General features: G+C 50.3%; 1 protein-coding gene across 1 annotated transcript in view; it reads left to right on the forward strand.

Moving 5' to 3' along the window:
* Window positions 1–18,680, forward strand: part of MED27 (mediator complex subunit 27) — a 1,027,121-nt gene that overhangs the window by 765,055 nt on the left and 243,386 nt on the right. Inside the window, exon 5 of the mRNA XM_078646177.1 lies at window positions 10,889–10,996. Coding sequence (XP_078502303.1) covers window positions 10,889–10,996 — 108 coding nt within the window. The remainder of the gene's footprint in view (window positions 1–10,888; window positions 10,997–18,680) is intronic.

Here is an 18,680-nt window from a genome sequence, read left to right on the forward strand (position 1 = left end):
AACAGGTCGGCATGGGAAGCCAATGGAGCTCCATCACTATAGGGAGATGTGGACATATTTCTTCAGCCCCTGGATGAGACGTGCTGCGGTGTGGAAGACGCCCTTTAGAGATGCCAAGTGTAGAGTTTGGGAGTCAGTGGAGCAGGACATTACCACTATCCAGATGTGAGAGTACCTGGGCTTGAACAGGATTTCTGAAGCCACGTTCTGGAAGAAACAGTTATGCTTTCTTTAGAAGAGAGCACTGGTACATGACATTTATTTGTTTTTGGCAGTGTTCCTTGAGGGTGAGGTTGGTGTCCAGGATGAATCAAAGCGATGAAAGTTGGGTTTCAAAGCTGTCGAGTCATAGAGCCAGGTTTGTGCTGATTCTTGTTTGTTCTTTGAAAATAACGGGAATTCTATCTTGGTCGGTTTGAGCTTCAGGTAGGCACTGGGTATTCAAGAAGTCTGGGTGATGTGCAGTGCATGAGGCGCTGGTTGTCCTAACCACAAGTTCTGTTGTGTACCATCAGCATGTTGGTGAATCCTGGTACCGTTATCTGTGCGTAGAGCACATGCGGCTGAAGATGTCTGGAGACAGTATTGAACCCTGAGGGATTCTGCAGGTGTCAGGGATCTTTTGTGCCCTGGAGGTGATCAAGTGAACAGACTAGTGTTGCGTGGAAAGGCAGAAGGAGAACCAGTGAAGGACATTGCTGATGAATCCCATTCAAGACTCCAGGGTGCGTATGAGGGTGCAATGGTCACCTGTGTCAACGCCACCTGAGAGGCTCAGTGATGTTATCAGGCAAGGGGTCATCTTCATCTGTGGTCAGGAGGGCATAAGCTACAATGTGAAAGTAGCGGTCTCCGTACTGCAGTCAGATCTCTAGCCAGACGTGTAGTCACACAGGAGATGGCCAGCGATTGATGTGATCTCGGAGCTGAACATAGACTGCTTTTCAGTGATCCTGCGGATGAACAGTGGATCATTTGATGAGGTCGTAGGTGTGAGGTCGTTGTCTTTCGCTCAGCCTCTCTCTGCTGGAGCATGACCCAGGGGAAGGGATTTCTGTCCTCAAGCTCCTGCTTCTCTTCTCTCTGTCTATGTAGGAAGGGGACCCTGGGGAAGGTGTTTCAGTGCACTGCCCTCTCTTCTCTTAAATGAAGGAAGTTCTGTGCTCTGATCCCTGCTCATCTGATATCTCTCTCTATCTATCCTGGCAGGTGCCTGGGAAGAGCTTTGAGTGTCAGGCCCCACGCTATCTGTGTCTGTCTGTCTCTTCTCTCTCTCTCTCTCTCTCTCTTCTCTCTCTCTCTCTCTCTCTCTCTCTTCTCTCTCTCTCTCTCTCTCTCTCTCTCTCTCTCTCTCTCTCTCTCTCTCTCTCTCTCTCTCTCTCTCTCTCTCTCTCTCTCTCTCTCTCTCTCTCTCTCTCTCTCTCTCTCTCTCTCTCTCTCTCTCTCTCTCTCTCTCTCTCTCTCTCTCTCTCCTCTCTCTCTCTCTCTCTCTCTCTCTCTCTCTCTCTCTCTTTTTTTTTATATATATATATATATATATATATATATATATATATATATATATGTGCGCTCACGTGTAAAGACACAGCCACACTCGCGGGGAGAAACTTGAACTCGCCTTTCTTGCCACAGCGTGCTTGAATAGCTGAGGAGCTCAAGAGAAAGTGATTCAATCCATTTCGCCGTGGAATTCCTGACGCGTTTCGAAGGCTCCCGCCTTCTCTTCAGAGGATTTGGCGAACTGATGATGGGAATGCAGGTACCAGCCCTGATAATGATCATGGCACGCCCTGATGGGCAGTCCAAATGTCCCAGTGCCTGATGGGACTGGTAGTCCTGTTTAGTCTTGGTGCCCCATGTGTGGATCAAGGCGGACGAGTGGTCTCCCCTCGCCAACCAGGCGACCTCACGATAGCGGAGTAGCAGACGGATATATGCCCGTCAAACTAGCAAGCTGGATGCTTGCCCTGGTCGGCTCCTACCCTGAGGCTGCTTGGCGGTGCTCAGCGTGTATGCAGGGTCACTGCTCGCTCGTTTCCATCATGGCGCTGCTGCACTCTTCTGGCGGGTGCGGTAAAAGGATGGTGATGGTTCCATCCGCATATGTGCGCTCACGTGTAAAGACACAGCCACACTCGCGGGGAGAAACTTGAACTCGCCTTTCTTGCCACAGCGTGCTTGAATAGCTGAGGAGCTCAAGAGAAAGTGATTCAATCCCATTTCGCCGTGGAATTCCTGACGCGTTTCGAAGGCTCCCGCCTTCTCTTCAGAGGATTTGGCGAACTGATGATGGGAATGCAGGTACCAGCCCTGATAATGATCATGGCACGCCCCTGATGGGCAGTCCAAATGTCCCAGTGCCTGATGGGACTGGTAGTCCTGTTTAGTCTTGGTGCCCCATGTGTGGATCAAGGCGGACGAGTGGTCTCCCCTCGCCAACCAGGCGACCTCACGATAGCGGAGTAGCAGACGGATATATGCCCGTCAAACTAGCAAGCTGGATGCTTGCCCTGGTCGGCTCCTACCCTGAGGCTGCTTGGCGGTGCTCAGCGTGTATGCAGGGTCACTGCTCGCTCATTTCCATCATGGCGCTGCTGCACTCTTCTGGCGGGTGCGGTAAAAGGATGGTGATGGTTCCATCCGCATATGTGCGCTCACGTGTAAAGACACAGCCACACTCGCGGGGAGAAACTTGAACTCGCCTTTCTTGCCACAGCGTGCTTGAATAGCTGAGGAGCTCAAGAGAAAGTGATTCAATCCCATTTCGCCGTGGAATTCCTGACGCGTTTCGAAGGCTCCCGCCTTCTCTTCAGAGGATTTGGCGAACTGATGATGGGAATGCAGGTACCAGCCCTGATAATGATCATGGCACGCCCCTGATGGGCAGTCCAAATGTCCCAGTGCCTGATGGGACTGGTAGTCCTGTTTAGTCTTGGTGCCCCATGTGTGGATCAAGGCGGACGAGTGGTCTCCCCTCGCCAACCAGGCGACCTCACGATAGCGGAGTAGCAGACGGATATATGCCCGTCAAACTAGCAAGCTGGATATATATATTAGTGTATCTACTCTCTGCCCTGCTCCTCTGATTTCTGTGTCACTCTCATAGTCCTGGCCCTGGGGAAAGGGTCACTGTGTTATAGCTGCTACTTCTCTGTTGTCTCTCTCCCCCTCTAGCTCCCATCTAGCAGCTGACCCTATGAGAGATGTTTTTGTGCTGGGCCTCTTCTCATCTGAGGTCTCTCTCTCTCTCCCCCGCTCTGTCTATCTTGCTCTCTCCTGACAGAAGACCCCATGAGAGGTGATTCTCTGCTTTGCCCCCCTTCTCCTCAAATGCCCCTCTCTGTGCCCCCTGCTCATCTGATGTCTTTGTCTTTCTTCCCTCTCCTCTTTTCTCTCTCTCCTTCTTGTGCTCTGCCCTCTACTTGTGTGATGTATCTTGGCCCGTGGGAAGGTGTTTCTGTGCATTGACCCTGCTTCTCTGATGTTGAGATAGCTTTCGCTTTCTCCTGGCAGGCTGCCTGTGGGGACAATGTCTGTGCAGTGAACCTGGCTCTTCTGATGTCTCTCTGATTCCTTTGTTCTAACCTCGCGCTCCTCTGTTGTCTGCCTCTGTCTCTCTCCCTCTCCTGGAAGGAGACAATGGAGAAGGGACTTCTGTGATCCACCCCGCACCCCCTTTTGTACATCTTGCCCAGCACTTCCGGTCCTTCTGGTTCTGGGGATAGGCTCGGAACAACACAACACGGTCAGCGCCTGAAGCACAGACTGAGGGCTGGCTTTGGGGGCATCGGGTTTTGATATTGTTGCAATAGACCTGGAGTTTGATATCTACTTCAGCGCGTCTGCCCAAGCGCACACATTTCAGGGCAGGTGCGGAGTCCAGACTCCTTAAGGTTACGTCTGTGGGTTTCAAACTCTCCAGCCCTGCTCGGGCCCAGCTGTATCCAACGGCATGCATTGGCTGCCCTCCTTAAGGTTACGTCTGTGGGTTTCAAACTCTCCAGCCCTGCTCGGGCCCAGCTGTATCCAACGGCATGCATTGGCTGCCCTCAGCTGCATGCGGGCGTGTGTGTGTGTTCAGTGCACGAGGTGTAACACAGCCGGGTGATGCAATGACTGCAAGGGGCAGAGAGATGCACCCAGGTCTGGGTAGCAATGCCTGTAGAAAGGCGCTGCAGGCAAGGGAGCGGAGGGCCGCCTCCCTTGTGTGGGCCCGGCTGCTCGGGGTGTGAGCTGTGAAGGGGACATGCTAGCAGCCTCAGCAGCTGCTCTGGTGATGATGAAGAGCTCGGACCCCGGAATAGTGAGGGATGGGTAGGGTGACCAGCCGTCCCGGATTTCCACGGACAGTCCCTGTTTTAAGAGGACTGTCCAGAGTCCCAACACTTTCCTTAATTTTAGGTAAATGTCCCGTTTATGGGACAACGGTAAGGCCATTCTTTAATGAACATATACCCTTCATTTACAGGCACCTCTGGGGACTGAACTGTTTTAATTTAATTCATGTATTTGTTTCTGTCAGGCAGCACAAGAGGGGGCCGGCTGCCTGTTCCCAGCAGAGACTGTGAGGTGGAGGGCAGGGGGAGCTCAGGGTTGAGGGGGCCTGGTGGGTGGGTGGGTGGGTGGGTGGGTGGGTGGGTGGGTGGGTGGGTGGGTGGGTGGGTGGGTGGGTGGGTGGGTGGGTGGGTGGGTGGGTGTGGGTGGGTGGGTGGGTGGGTGGGTGGGTGTGGGTGGGTGGGTGTGTGTGTGTGTGTGTGTGTGTGTGTGTGTGTGTGTGTGTGTGTGTGTGTGTGTGTGTGTGTGTGTGTGTGTGTGTGTGTGTGTGTGTGTGTGTGTGTGTGTGTGTGTGTGTGTGTGTGTGTGTGTGTGTGTGTGTGTGTGTGTGTGTGTGTGTGTGTGTGTGTGTGTGTGTGTGTGTATGTATGTATATATGTATATATATATATATATATATATATATAAATGTACCCAAAAATGAGCACACTGGTGCAGGGTCACCCTCTCGTCCACGGGTTCCAAAGACTAACAAAAAGATATCGGCACTGGAGTTGGAATAAAATAACAAGTTAATTAATCACTCATGAGTGGGACCACGCCCACACAACACTCAACTGTTGTAGGAGGAGGTACCTTGAATTCACAGACCATCATCTTTATATACTCTTTTTCTGCAATGTAGGCCTGTGGACAGAAATGGAAGGAACAAGTTTACAAATAGCTATCAGCAAACAAGGGCAGATGGATAACCACTTGGTCAGCAAATAGGGAGGGGTAGCAGGAATGCTTATGGCAGCAGTAAACAGTCAACAGATAACATCTAAGACCAGGTGCATTGGCAGCTACAAACCCCCAGCACGTACATTGCTTAGCCATGTCAGGAGGTCAACTAAAGCAGATGGCACAAGCAGAGAGAAAAGGCGAACAGCAGAGGACGCAAGAATTACGAAGGAAATGAAATGGACACCACAGCCAAAATGGCTGTTGCTTATGCTAATGAAAATATTACACATTTCCACAGACGACCCTTTTAGCATAAGCTAAGACATTTTCATGTCTCTTCTAAGGGGTACGATACGCATCGTGAATATTAATTAACATCCTTTCACAGATTTCTCGTTCCATTGCTAAACGGGTATTTGCATTTTGGACATTCATTTTAGATGGTACACAAGTAGCACAAGTGAAAATGCAGAGGGAACAGAGCATTGGCCCACATTGAATACATAAACAACAAGAGAAGAGAATTGCAATAATTATGAACAAGGCCGAAAATATTTTCAGACCCCATACAGAAAAAAGTTCCAGAACCATCCAGTCCATGTCCATGTTCTTGGGTCTTTGTGTATCTCAGTGGCTATTTTATGCAGTTTGGAAATGGCATCATGAACTGAAGGTGAATTGTCCGGTATGAAGACACAACAGCTGGATCCGATGATACGGCATGCTCCACCTCAGTGGATTCATGTTGAGTTGAACTGGGCAGTGGTGAAGCAAGGCATGTAATGAGAGTAGGCCAGTGAACGTCTGGCTACTGTGAATGTTCCATTCATCCCTAAGTGCTGTAAAGTGGCAGTGATTAGTCAGGTCCTACGAGCATGGTCCCTTGAGGTCTAACCTTCAGGTCTCTACAGCCTGTAGGTTTGGGTTCAGCCGTGTTCAACTATGTCGATGTGTGGCTTTGAAGTAGTTTGTTTATTTTCGCTAAGGACCAGCAATGGAAGGCCTCGCCCTGTTCCTGGAAGTCATTCTACCTTGGTACTCTGCTGCTATTGCCGCAAGAGTAGGGGAATTAATTAAATACTACTAAAAGAGGTTTTCTCTGTCTCTTGTCCTTGTGCCAGCTCCCTTGTGATAGTTCTCCTGTCCAGCTTGCCCATCAGTCCGCTACTCTCTGCTGCCTTCTGTTTGCACCCACTCTGCTCCTTTTCTGATCGTTTTCGGCCTTTTCTGCACATTTTCCTGCCTTTTTGCTCCTTTTTCTGTCCAAACCCCCCCTTCCAAGACCAAGCCAAGCTCACCACTTACAAGCCTCACCAGCTGCTACTTCTCTCTCTCCCTTTGCCATACCACCTAGCTCCTCTGATGTCTCTCTCTCTGTCTTGGGACCTTTGTTATAACACCCATCTCCTCTTATGTCTCTCTTTTGGGTCCTTTGCTATAATGCCTAGCTCCTCTGATGTCTCTCTCTTGGGTCTTTTGCTATAACGCCTAGTTCCTCTGATGTCTCTCTCTTTCTCTGTCTTGGATGTTATGTTATGTTATGTTATGTAACATTTTTAATGCGCACAGATGCTCCAGCAAAGGAGCGTCCTGGCGCAAGGGAAAGGCAGACACAACACAACACTAAAACCAGCACCAAAAACAGAGCACTTAAAACAGGGGGAGTTTAAAACAGAAAAGTTTTCAAGGCCCTACGGAAAGATATTAGATCATCCAGAAGACGGATTTCCAGGGGGAGCGCATTCCAGAGAACTGCAGCTTTCACTCGGAAGGAGCGTCCTCCCATCCGGCTGAGTCTGAACCGAGGCACAACCACCAAGGATTGTCCAAGGGAGCGAAGTGAGCGAGTTGGCACATAAGGAGAAATCAAATTATTAAGTAGCAAAGGTGCCGACTCACGAAGAATTTTAAAAACCATGCTGAGGGCTTTAAATTGGATTCGCTTATTCATCGGTAGCCAATGTAGGGACCGCAGAGTGTTGGAGGTAGGGCAAGCCCGAGGCAAGCCGACCACCGCCCTAGCCGCAGCATTCTGGACTCGCTGTAAACGGAGAATCTCAGCTTGGTTCACTCCTAAAAGGAGTGAACTAGCATAGTCCAGGCGAGAAATAATCATCGCTTGAATGACCAGCTGTCTTGTAGGAGCATCGAAGAATTTGAGCAGGGGTCTTAGCCCGCGTAATACTCCAAAACAGCAGGCCGCCACTCTCTTCGTGTGAGTCACAAAGCTTAACGTATGGTCAAGCCATACTCCCAAATTCCTGAGTTCCAGGACAGGGGCTGGCGCTGTTCCCAGCTCAGAAGGCCACCATCCATCTCCCCAGAGGTCCGCATCCCTTCCAACGATCATCACCTCCGTTTTTGATGCGTTCAGCTGGAGACAGTTGTTATTCATCCAGCTGGCCACCTCTCTCAGTCCACTGCGGAACCTGAGGGCATCCTTCTTGGCATCCCCGCTGATCGTAACCGCCAGCTGAGTATCGTCGGCATAGGAGACCATGGTTAGGCCCCATTGCCTGGCGACTTCAGCCAGCGGCTGCACGTACAGATTAAAAAGCGTGGGACTCAGCGAGGAGCCTTGAGGCACCCCCAGGTCCAACGGATGGAATTTGGACTGAAAGGGAGGGGTGGCAACGCAGAAGGAGCGATCACTAAGGAAGGAGCGGAACCACTGCAGAGCTGAACCACCAAGGCCAATGTCCTGCAAGCGGTGTAGAAGGATGCGATGGGAAACAGTGTCAAAGGCAGCGCTCAGGTCTAATAAAATAGATCCTTTGATATAACGCCTGGCTCCTCTGATGTCTCTCTCTCTCTCTTGGTTCCTTTGGTACAACACCCAGCTCCTCTGATGTCTCTCTTTCTCTTGGTTCCTTGGTTAAAACACCCACCTTCTCTGATGTCTCTCTCTTGGTTCTTTTGATACAACACCTAGCTTCTCTGATGTCTTTCTCTCTCTCTTGGTTCCCTTGTTATATCCCTCAGCTCCTCTGATGTCTCTCTCTCTTGGTTCCTTTGCTATAAAACCTAGCTTCTCTGATGTCTCTTTGGCTCTCTGTCGGGTTGCTTTGCTCAATGTTCCAGCTCCTCTGATGCCTCTCTGTCTTCCTCTTGATATTTGACTAGGGAAGTGCTTTCTGATATTTAACCCAGCTTCTGTACTGTCTGCTTCTCATTCTCCCTCTCAAGTTCCTTTGCTTTAACCCGTAGCTGTCCCAGCTCTCTCTTTCTTCTGGCATTCGACCGGTAGATTGGGTTTCTGTGCTCTAACCCAGCTTCTCTGATGTCTCTCTCTGTCTTGATTCCTTTGCTCAATCCCCCAGCTCCTCTGATGTCTCTGTCTCTTGTTCCTTGTAGTATTCACGAAGGAGTAACTATTCCTAAACGCAGAGAATATAGCAACCTATTGTGGTTGAAAAAGAGGTGTCAGAGTGGTCTTTCTTGATATAGTCTGGTTATCTAAAAACGGTAAGGGAATGACTCCTTTTGAATATAGTGGCCTCACACACCCTTGCGAGTGTCATGCTTCATCATCGGATGCTATTCCTCGTGGGGGTGGTGCTGCTGTCCTCCACGGGCCCCGCGAAAGGGCTCGTTATCGGAGATCTTTTAAGGAGACGCCGCAGTTGTGCATGCGGGTGTGTGGGCCTTGGACAGTGATTGAGTGACTTTACATCCCCTGACTCTCTAACCCCGCAGAGCAAGTCCTTGGTGAAAAAACTCTTCCTCACACAGCTGAAGACAACAAGGGCAGAGAAAGAAAATCACAAACCCACCAATCTCTCTTATAATGAACTTACTGCGAAGCAGGGCATGGAACCTTACTTGAGGGTCATGTACAATGCACAGGACCGCTATTTTATGACCCGCTTCAGACTTAATATGTTACATCATCTCCTTGCGGTCCCAGCTGGGTTTACCCACACAGTGGAGGAGAAGGGTCCCTGCGGCTGCGATCGTAGATCTCCGCAGGATACCCTTCACCTTGTGTTATTGTGCCCATTTTATACTATGCCAAGACGTAAGTTCCTTGTGGGAATCCTGAAAGATTTAAAGTTCAAACACGCAAGATGGGCCTTGAGGTTCCTACAGGAAGCAGAGGACGCTTATACCCTGTTCTGCACCATAAACTTCATCCGAATAGCAATAAGACTGAGGAACACTAGAGAAACTGGCCCCTAATATGCCTTGAACATTTAAAACTTTAAATCCCTAGCACCTTTTTCGATGCCAGATATTTTTAAATATTTATACCCTTTTATATAGAAAATTACTTTTTGCTTTTTAAAAACATTTTGTGTGTATTTTTGTATTTGTGCTTTTATGGTGTCTTTTTAAGAACCGAATAAAGTTTATATTGATTGATTGATTGATTGATTGATTGAGTGAGTTAAACTGACCTTAGCGGTACCCAGAACCAAGTTTTATTCGGGGGTCCGGAAGGTAAGGCTAAAACAAACCAGATGTGGAGCACCTCTTTGAAACAAATGTAGAGGGGGAATGAATGTCTTCCTGCTGCTCTCATAATCCGTGTGAGTGTGTGAGAAAGGAAGATAAGGTCAACATGTTTCGCACTTAACGGTGGTCCCTACAAGATCCTGGGGCACTTCGCCAGGACCGTGAAGTGAAAAAAAAAAAGAAAAAGTGCTCAGGAATCAGGGAAAAGACGCCCTGTATTCCTGCTGTACCTATAATCAGGTGTCGACGCGTCTCTGTGCTAGTAGGAGCGTGTAGTTCGAGTTCCTATACCCAACCCCTAGATTCAGAATGGTGGGCCACGTCCTCACTGTGGTCATTAGGGTGAGTATATTCGCTTGCCCATCTCGACACGCAGTACCTGCCCGTCCGTCAGTAAGTCACCGGTGTCTCGTTCCTTGTCCAGGTTCCTTCGCTCTTTCTCCTGACCCTCTGATGTCTCTCTGTCTTCTTGTCTCAGGTTCATTTGCTCTATCGCCCAGCTCCTCTGATATGTCTGTCTCCCTCCTTGTCTCAGGTATCTTTGCTCTATCCCCTAGCTCCTCCGATGCCTCTCTCTGGTTCCCTTGCTATGTTTCCCCCGCTCCTCTGATCTCTCTCTCCAGGCACCTTACCGAAGGAAAGGGTTTCTGTGCTCTAACCCAGCTTCTCTGATGTCTCTCTCTGTCTTGGTTCCTTTGTTCTATCCCCCCTTTCCTCTGATGTGTCTCTCCCTCTCCTTGTCTCAGGTACCTTTGCTCTATCCCCTAGCTCCTCCGATGCCTCTCTCTGGTTCCCTTGCTATGTTTCCCCCGCTCCTCTGATCTCTCTCTCCAGGCACCTTACGGAAGGAAAGGGTTTCTGTGCTCTAATCCATCTTCTCTGATGTCTCTCTCTGTCTTGGTTCCTTTGTTCTATCCCCCTTTCCTCTGATGTGTCTCTCTCTCTCCTTGTCTCAGGTTGCTTTGCTCCTCTGATATCACTCTCTCCTTGTCTCAGGTTCCTGTGCTCCTCTGATATCTCTCTCTCCTGGTCTCAGGTTGCTTTGCTCTATCCCCCAGCTCCTTTGATGTTTCTCTCGCTGCTTGTGTCTGGTATCTTTGCTCTATCCTGCAGTTCCTCTGATGTCTCTCTCTCTCTTTCTCCTGGCAGTTGACCAGAGGAAGGGTTTCTGTGCTCTAACTCATGTGATCTATGTCTGTCTCTCTCCTTCCAGGTGACCCTTGGGAAGGTGCTCAAGGTGGTTATGGTCATGCGCAGTCTGTTCATTGACCGCACTGTGGTGAAAGGATATCATGAAAATGTCTACACAGAAGATGGCAAGGTGAGTCTCTGACCAGACCTCGGGTAAGCAGGAGTGTTTATGGTACTCTGATGGGGGAAATGTTGTCTCATTACATTTGTGGTCTCCCCTTCCTTGTATACGAAGACACTGGACCCATCTAATCTAGTGAACCTTTTCTGCATGTGTAAAGCCAATCTATTATGCTGTGTCCATGGATAGAAAGACTGCTCAGCCTATCTAGTCTATTGTATCCACGGATAGAAAGTATGCTGGGCCCATCTAGTCTGTTGTTGCCATGGATATAAAGACCACTCAACCCCTTCACAACTCGCTGAATCTCTCAACCATATAATTACTGCTCTAGTTGTAAAGAGAGGTGGTTTTATGGATCACACTTACGTTTTTAAAGTATTCCTTGGATGCATTTGAAGTGAATTGCACTCCGCTATCTCTTAAAACAGTTTTTGGTAATCCTTCCAAAACAAAAACCGTATCCAGAAATTCCAAAACAGAATTTGTGTCAGCTTGGTTGACCACTTCAACCCCTGGCCATCTTGAAAATAGATCAACCAATACAATAATGAACTTCTGCTCTTCTCCAACAGGACCTACAAAATCGATTGCTACTATTTCTCAAGGTTGTTTGGGAACAAAACTATCATTCATGGGAGGTCTACAAGTCTTCAATGATATATCAGTACCAGCACAAGTGAAGCATTTCCTTACAAATCTCTCAGCTTCCACATCCGGCCGCCAAACAAACTCCTTAGTAAGCAGTTAGTGCATACTATGCCGAAATGGCCCTGATTGCACAAAGCGATTATACCTTCTCGTAGTCTCTGTGGAGGAATGATTCTCTCTCTCCTCATAATGGTACCATTATCCACAGTAAGTTGGGACCTAATCTCCCCAAATGGTTTGATTTTCGCCATTAACTCATTTTTCCTGGGCCAATTCCCATCTATACATTCCTTGACCTGGACTAGTATGCTGTCCTTTTCATATTCACTCGGCCACTCTTGTTTGCACATAGCATTACCACCCTCACCATGTACGAATGCCACTCGGAAACCATTCCAAACCTCATCTTCGCATTCTTCTAGCTTAGCAGGCAATCGAGACAGGCAATCAGCCGCTACATTGTCTTTGCTAGGTAGATATACCAATGTATGTATGTATTCTTGCATTCTCACCGGTAGCCTGGCGATTCTTGCTGATGCACTGACTATTCCTTCGGCCGTTAGTAATTTCACAAGAGGCTTGTGGTTGCACAATATGGTCACAGGTTTCCCCCAGCAAATGCTCTAAAATGTTCCAAAGCCCAGATACATCCTAAGGCTTACCTTTCTATGAAAGGATACTTCTCTTCTGTAGGTGACAGAGCTCTTGATGCAAATGATATAAGGATTTATTTGCCATCTGGATCCTTCGCGTCAGGACTGCTCCAAATCCCTTGCCACTGGCATCTGTGGTGATACAACAATTCAGATTTGGATCGAAACAATCCAGTGCTGGAAATCTATCAATAATGCATGTGATTTGGTCAAAGTCCATTTTAACAATCCCTTCACCATTGAAATGCAGATTTGTTTTTAAGAAGTTGACGCAAATGAAAACTTTTTTGGGCAAACTTAGGAATACACTTCAAACAGTATTCCACCAATCCTAAAAAGGATCTTATTTCATCCTTGTTGCTTGGAACTGGGGCATCCTTTATAGCATTGATGAGTGAGTTTTAGGTCTGATTGCCTCATTTCCAATTTCATGCCCTAAGTATGTCACTTTTTCCTCCGCAAATTAGCATTTTGAAATTTCTACAGTCAAAGCTTTCCCTGCCAACATTTCCTGTACTTTTCATAACCTGGAGTCATGACTACTTTTATCTCCTAAAGACCAATATTTAGTCTTGGTAGAACTTGATATCGGTCTCCTTCCCAAATAGGTTTAACATAAGCCTTTGAAAAACTGCAGATGCTAGTCCACAGGGCATTCTTTTAAACGGATAGCAGCCAAATGGGGTGATGAATGCTGTGTACTTTTTGATTCAGATGTCAGAGTGATTTGGTGGCATGCGGCCGATAAGTCAACTGGGGAGAATATTTTGGCACCCTTGAGGCAACTCACCATTTCATTGAATTTTGGAAGCGGTAAATGGTCGATCACAATGACATCATTCAAATGGCGCAAATCCACACATAAACGAATCTTTCCGTTGTGGTGTCTGGCAACAACCAATGGAGAAATTCACTCCGCAGATTTAATCTGTTCAATTCTTCCTGTTTCAACTAGTTTCTCCAGTTCCTTTGATACCGCTTCTCTTACAGTGATAGGGATGTTCCTGACCTTGTGTGCTTTAGGGATGGCATCTGTTTTTAAAATGATATGGTGTTCAAATCCCTTAAGGTTACCTAAAGATGTTCTAATAACTAATTTAACAAATTTTTTCCTACATTAGTTCCTTCGTCTACTATTTTGACTTGCTCTGACCACTAGGATCTGAAATGATTTGTAGCTTTCCTTGATCAATCCAACCAAGGACCGGTGGGCCTCTTTTTGCTACGTATAATTTAGCTCTTGCTTGTCTGTCCTTAATTCTAAAGGCAAGCCATTGGTAACCTATCATTTCGATCTTTTTTCCGCTATATCCTTGGGTTGTGTATCCGGCTATCATAAATGATTGCCAATTCATCCAATGAACTTTTCTTTTCATATTTCTTTGTTAATAATTGTATATGGTGACCCAGAATCAGCAAAAAAACTTACATCTAACACCGCCAATGCACCCCAACACACTGGCTCGTTTTTTGTGCACTCATCATTGATATTCAAAATCAGCTTGCTTGTTAAATTCATCACACTGTCATATCCTTCCTCACTTTGATCACATTCATCATCGTCATTGTTAGAAATGGGATCCCTGGCTGGCCAGGGCTTGTGCCAAAGTCAGTCAGAGACCACCATTCCCACGTCAGGGCAAGGGAGTTACACGCCAAGATAACCCCTGCTCACCCCCTTAGTAACGTAGCACGAGCAGCAAGGCTAAACTCGGAGGCAATGTGAGTTAACTGTTTGTGCGCGCACCCAGCTACAAAATCCAAGGCCCACTACAAAGGAAACTCCACACAAGGTTATGTGTAAAAATAGCCTTTGTATTACACCAAAACACATTAGATAAAACCACACACTTTACAATGTGCCAACAGGCACGGGCAGAATTTACAGGGAATATGTACAAGACAGGGCCACCTGGACCACTGTCAGGAATCAGCACTTTTAGATCTTAGTACTTGGTAGAATTAGCACTTGTAGGAATAATAATTACACATAACACATATAATAATAATCACTGTAGCCCAAAATAGAACATAAAGCACACAACCAGTAAGTTCCACCTACGCAACCCTAACCACCTTAGGAAATGTCACGCAGGGAGCCAGGACCTCACTAGCAACACCTGTACTAGGAGAAAAACAACCACCTAAGTATCACCATACATTTAGGGGTATAGGCATAGGAACATTTTACACATGATGCATCCTAACATTCAGAGGGGTAGGGAATCAAAACACATGATGCATAAACATACATTCAGCGGTGTAAGAACAAGGCACATGATGCATCAAAAAACACATTCATAGGTGCAGGAAAACACAATAGCGCAGAATTCACATTAGGCCACCACCAGTGACTGTCCCAAATGTCAGGGGCCTAAACGTAGCAGCTGCCCACTAAGTGCTGGGCAGCTGTGGAGATGATGTGGCCAACGCTGGAGCCTCGCAGGCTCTGGCCAAAGCACTCGTGTCACCCCAGAGCCTCTCAGGGCTTGTAAGACAATGATGCACTCAGGGCTCGAAAACAACTGGGGGGGCAAGTGGGAGCGGCCCGCTGCCTTCTGGGGCCGCTCTCACATGAAGAACAATGCCCCCTTCTACGTGGGAGTCCCTCTCGGGGGACTCGAGAACAACTGGGGCACTTGGGAGCCTCTCAGGCTCTAAAACAAATATGCGGCACACATTGGAGTCCCTCCATGGGGGACACGAAACCCCAAAATGCCCCCGAGCCTCGCAGGCTCTAAGAAAGAATGCGGCCGCAATGTGGGAGCCCCTCTCGGGGGACTCAATTACAAAGGAATGCCCAAACTGCCCCCGGAGCCCTCGTGCGCTCGAAAGAAAATGGCAGGGTAAACAACGGTGGAGCCTCTTGGGCCCGGGCTGTCAGCAATGCCCAAGCTACTTGTGGAGCGGCCCGCTGCCAACCGGGGCCGCTCTATGTCGAAAGCAAACTGCCCCAGAGCTGTAAGACCGGAGCAACACTCACCGGCTGCTCAGGGACGCTGTACGGGAGCTCCCGCTCCTCGGGGCTCCTGCGGTGTCCTGGTGCTCGTGCAGCTCTCGACAACTTTCGGAGGAGGCGGAGTGGGCTCCCAGCCTCTTCTTCTTCTCTCGCCGGTGTCAGGCGGGACTGGGCAGCAGGCGGGGCTCTCTCCACCACACAGGAGCCCGCGAGCGACCGCAGCACTTCTCTGCCCCTGGGCTGCACGGCGGGGCTCTCCTTCAGACACCGGAGCCCCGCCTGTACCTGAAGCCACTCTGCTTCTTGCGCCGCGGCTTCCAGGGCGGGAATTCCGGTTTGGTGCAGTACTTCCGGGTCGTCGCAGGCAACGCGGCGGCCCGGAGGAGGGGGAGAAGAGCGGCTCACTGGGTAATCCGGGGTAGGCTCCCGATAATCAAATAATAAAACGGGGTGGCACCCGTTAAATAAATAATAAAATGGGGCAAATGGCGGCAAATGAGCAGGGTGGGCACCTGCTTCGCAAATAAGCACAAAGGGGATCCCCACGCCGGGGAATCCCTCGAGGCAGAGAAGGGCAACTCGGAGCTGCAGGGACAAATAAAGCGCTAGTGCCTCCAAAGTCCAGCACAGAGTCCTTCAGGAGGTGGTGGGGGGGCAAGGCTGGGCCCAGAGCCAGCTCACAGGGTCCTCCTAGGCAGGGAGGCAATCCCCAGTGGCGGTCCTCCGGCGCCCAGTCACAGCAGCAGCCCCCCTCTAGATATGATCAAGAAGAGAACAAATTGCAAGGGGACATAGCCCCTTTTTATACATCAAATCCCTTTGTCTCAGGGTGCAGGGTAGGGGAGAAACCAGTCGCAGCTGGTTTTGGAGTACTTTGTTTTCCCCAGCGACCCTTTCCATTCACCAGGCAGGCTAGGGTCATCAGTCGCACCACAGGGGGCGGAGCAGGCATTGTGTGGGGAAAGCCCAGCCCTATTCAGGTCCCAGGTGCACCACTCCCTCACATCACACATGCTAATCTCAACACTCACCACCGGGGCAGACCCATCCAGACTCCTGGAGCCAGGCTCACCAGCCAGCTCCAGCCAATCACACACCAGCACACTCACTGCACACGCACACCCATGTCTAGAAGTGGCACTTCCACACTAGACACATACACGCTGTTGGACCCGGCCTCGTGGCGTGGCCCTACCCCTCCCGCATGGCGGGCCCCGGACGACATCGGCCCTCCATCCAGCCCGGGTCAGCCTCGGGCACACCTCTACACGCCCTCCAAACCTCCAGATCCGCCACCCGGCGGCCCACAACCACTGAGACGGCACCCTCGGGCCGCCCCAGCATTACCGGTCCGGTGCCCACCCCGGACCCTCATTCCAGGCCCGACGCCATCTTGGGCCCATCACGTCACAGACACGTGGTCCCGGCCCAGCCGCGGCCACGGCCCCAGCGAGCCCGCCATCGAGGCACCAAGAACCCTCCGGGTGGTAGAGTGGCCACTCCACCAGAGACAAGGAGAGGGGAGTTTCGATGGCTCTCCAACCGTCCCCGGATGCCTGGTTTCGATCGCCCTCCGGCCTCCCTGGGCTCTGGCTCCACCCCCCTGCTGGGTGTCTGGACACCATCATCCCGGCCCCTCTGACCCCCAGGCGAGAGGGTCCGGACATCAAAGGACTCCAGACCTATATCTGGGCCAGCCCCGGAGTAGGACGGCAGTTGTATCCCGGAGTCGAGAAGCCCTGCTGATGCTATCGCGGCTCACCCTGAGACGAACTCCCCTTGCTGTTCTACCCGGAACCTGCTGGGGCTGCCGCGGTCCATCTTTGCTGTAACCCTCTTGGAGCCTGCTGGCGCTGCCGCGGTCCACACTCGCTGAACCATCTTGGAACCTGCTGGCGCTGCCGCGGTCCACACTCGCTGAACCATCTTGTAACCTGCTGGCGCTGCCGCGGTCCACACTCGTTGAACCATCTTGGAACCTGCTGGCGCTGCCGCGGTCCACCCTCGCTGAACCATCTTGGAACCTGCTGGCGCTGCCGCGGTCCACACTCGCTGAACCATCTTGGAACCTGCTGGCGCTGCCGCGGTCCACACTCGCTGAACCATCTTGGAGCCTGCTGGCGCTGCCGCGGTCCACCCTCGCTGAACCATCTTGGAACCTGCTGGCGCTGCCGCGGTCCACCCTCGCTGAACCATCTTGGAACCTGCTGGCGCTGCCGCGGTCCACACTCGCTGAACCATCTTGAAGCCTGCTGGCGCTGCCGTGGCCCAACCTCCCGGAACTCCCCAGCTCGAGGATTGAGAGCTGTGCGTAGAGTCTCCTTGCCACCGACCATCTGTAAGACTGTCCCGCTACCTTGCCCCTTTGTCACGAGACTTTCCAGATCTCGGGATCTGCTGTATATATTGAAACGATACTTATTGCCAGATAAAGATTGAAAACTCTATCTACGTGTGGTGTATATTTGTAGTGGTGTGGTTACTCTGCTGTACGATTCTAGGAGAGGGCCCTCCCGTCGGAGGCCTCTCGACCTCGCTCGGTCCCTTCTCTGAAGGAGGGGTAGACCTAGGGGTGGTCAGTCAGACACCTTCTGCCTCCCCCGGGTTCGCCTTTCTAACATTGGTGGCAGGCGCTGCGATCCGAGCCAACGCAAAATCGTACAGAAAGTGATCTACCCGCTACGACGGAAAAACACACAGAGACCATGACGACCCAAGGAACCAACCTACCTGCCGAATTCCAGAAAGAGAAGATAGAAGAATACAGCCACAAAGAACTAAAACAATTCTGTAAAGACATGGGTATCGCTACCACTGGCCTGAGCACAAAAGAGGACTTCAAATCGGCCCTACAAGCCTGGGTGGAAACCCGAGACGGACCACCCCAAGAGGAGAATAGCCCGAACGGGCAACAGGAAACCAGCGCACCCCCGACGGGGGAAAGAACCGCAACACTAAACGCGGACCTCATCTATGAAGACGCTCGAGAACGAGAGCGCAACAGGCTACACGAATTGGAGCTTGCACGACTCCGGCTAGACAGAGAACTCCAGCTAGCGGAGAGAAAGATAGCCCTCGAGCAACTACGGCTGGAGGACGATCTAGAAGAGAAACGGAGACAACATGACCTCGAAGAAAAACGACTAGCATATGAACACGATCGAGGCCTGAGAGAACTAGAAATCAAGGCCAAGAGCAACGAAGATAGCGCGGCCGGGGCCAAGACCTCGGCCCCTCCCGTGGACACCAAGGTTCAGCTACCGAAAGATGTAGTCAAAGAATACTACAAGAACGATGATATCCAGCAATGGTTCAAAGCCTACGAGGTGGCCATGACCGCCCATCGGGTGCCCCTGAAGGATTGGGGCGCCGGCCTGTGGGGAATGTTCGTCAACGAAGGAAGGGATGCCCTGCTGGAACTCCCTGACAC

Source organism: Lissotriton helveticus, chromosome 5_1, assembly GCF_964261635.1.
Source record: "Lissotriton helveticus chromosome 5_1, aLisHel1.1, whole genome shotgun sequence".
NCBI classification, from domain to species: Eukaryota; Metazoa; Chordata; class Amphibia; order Caudata; family Salamandridae; genus Lissotriton; species Lissotriton helveticus.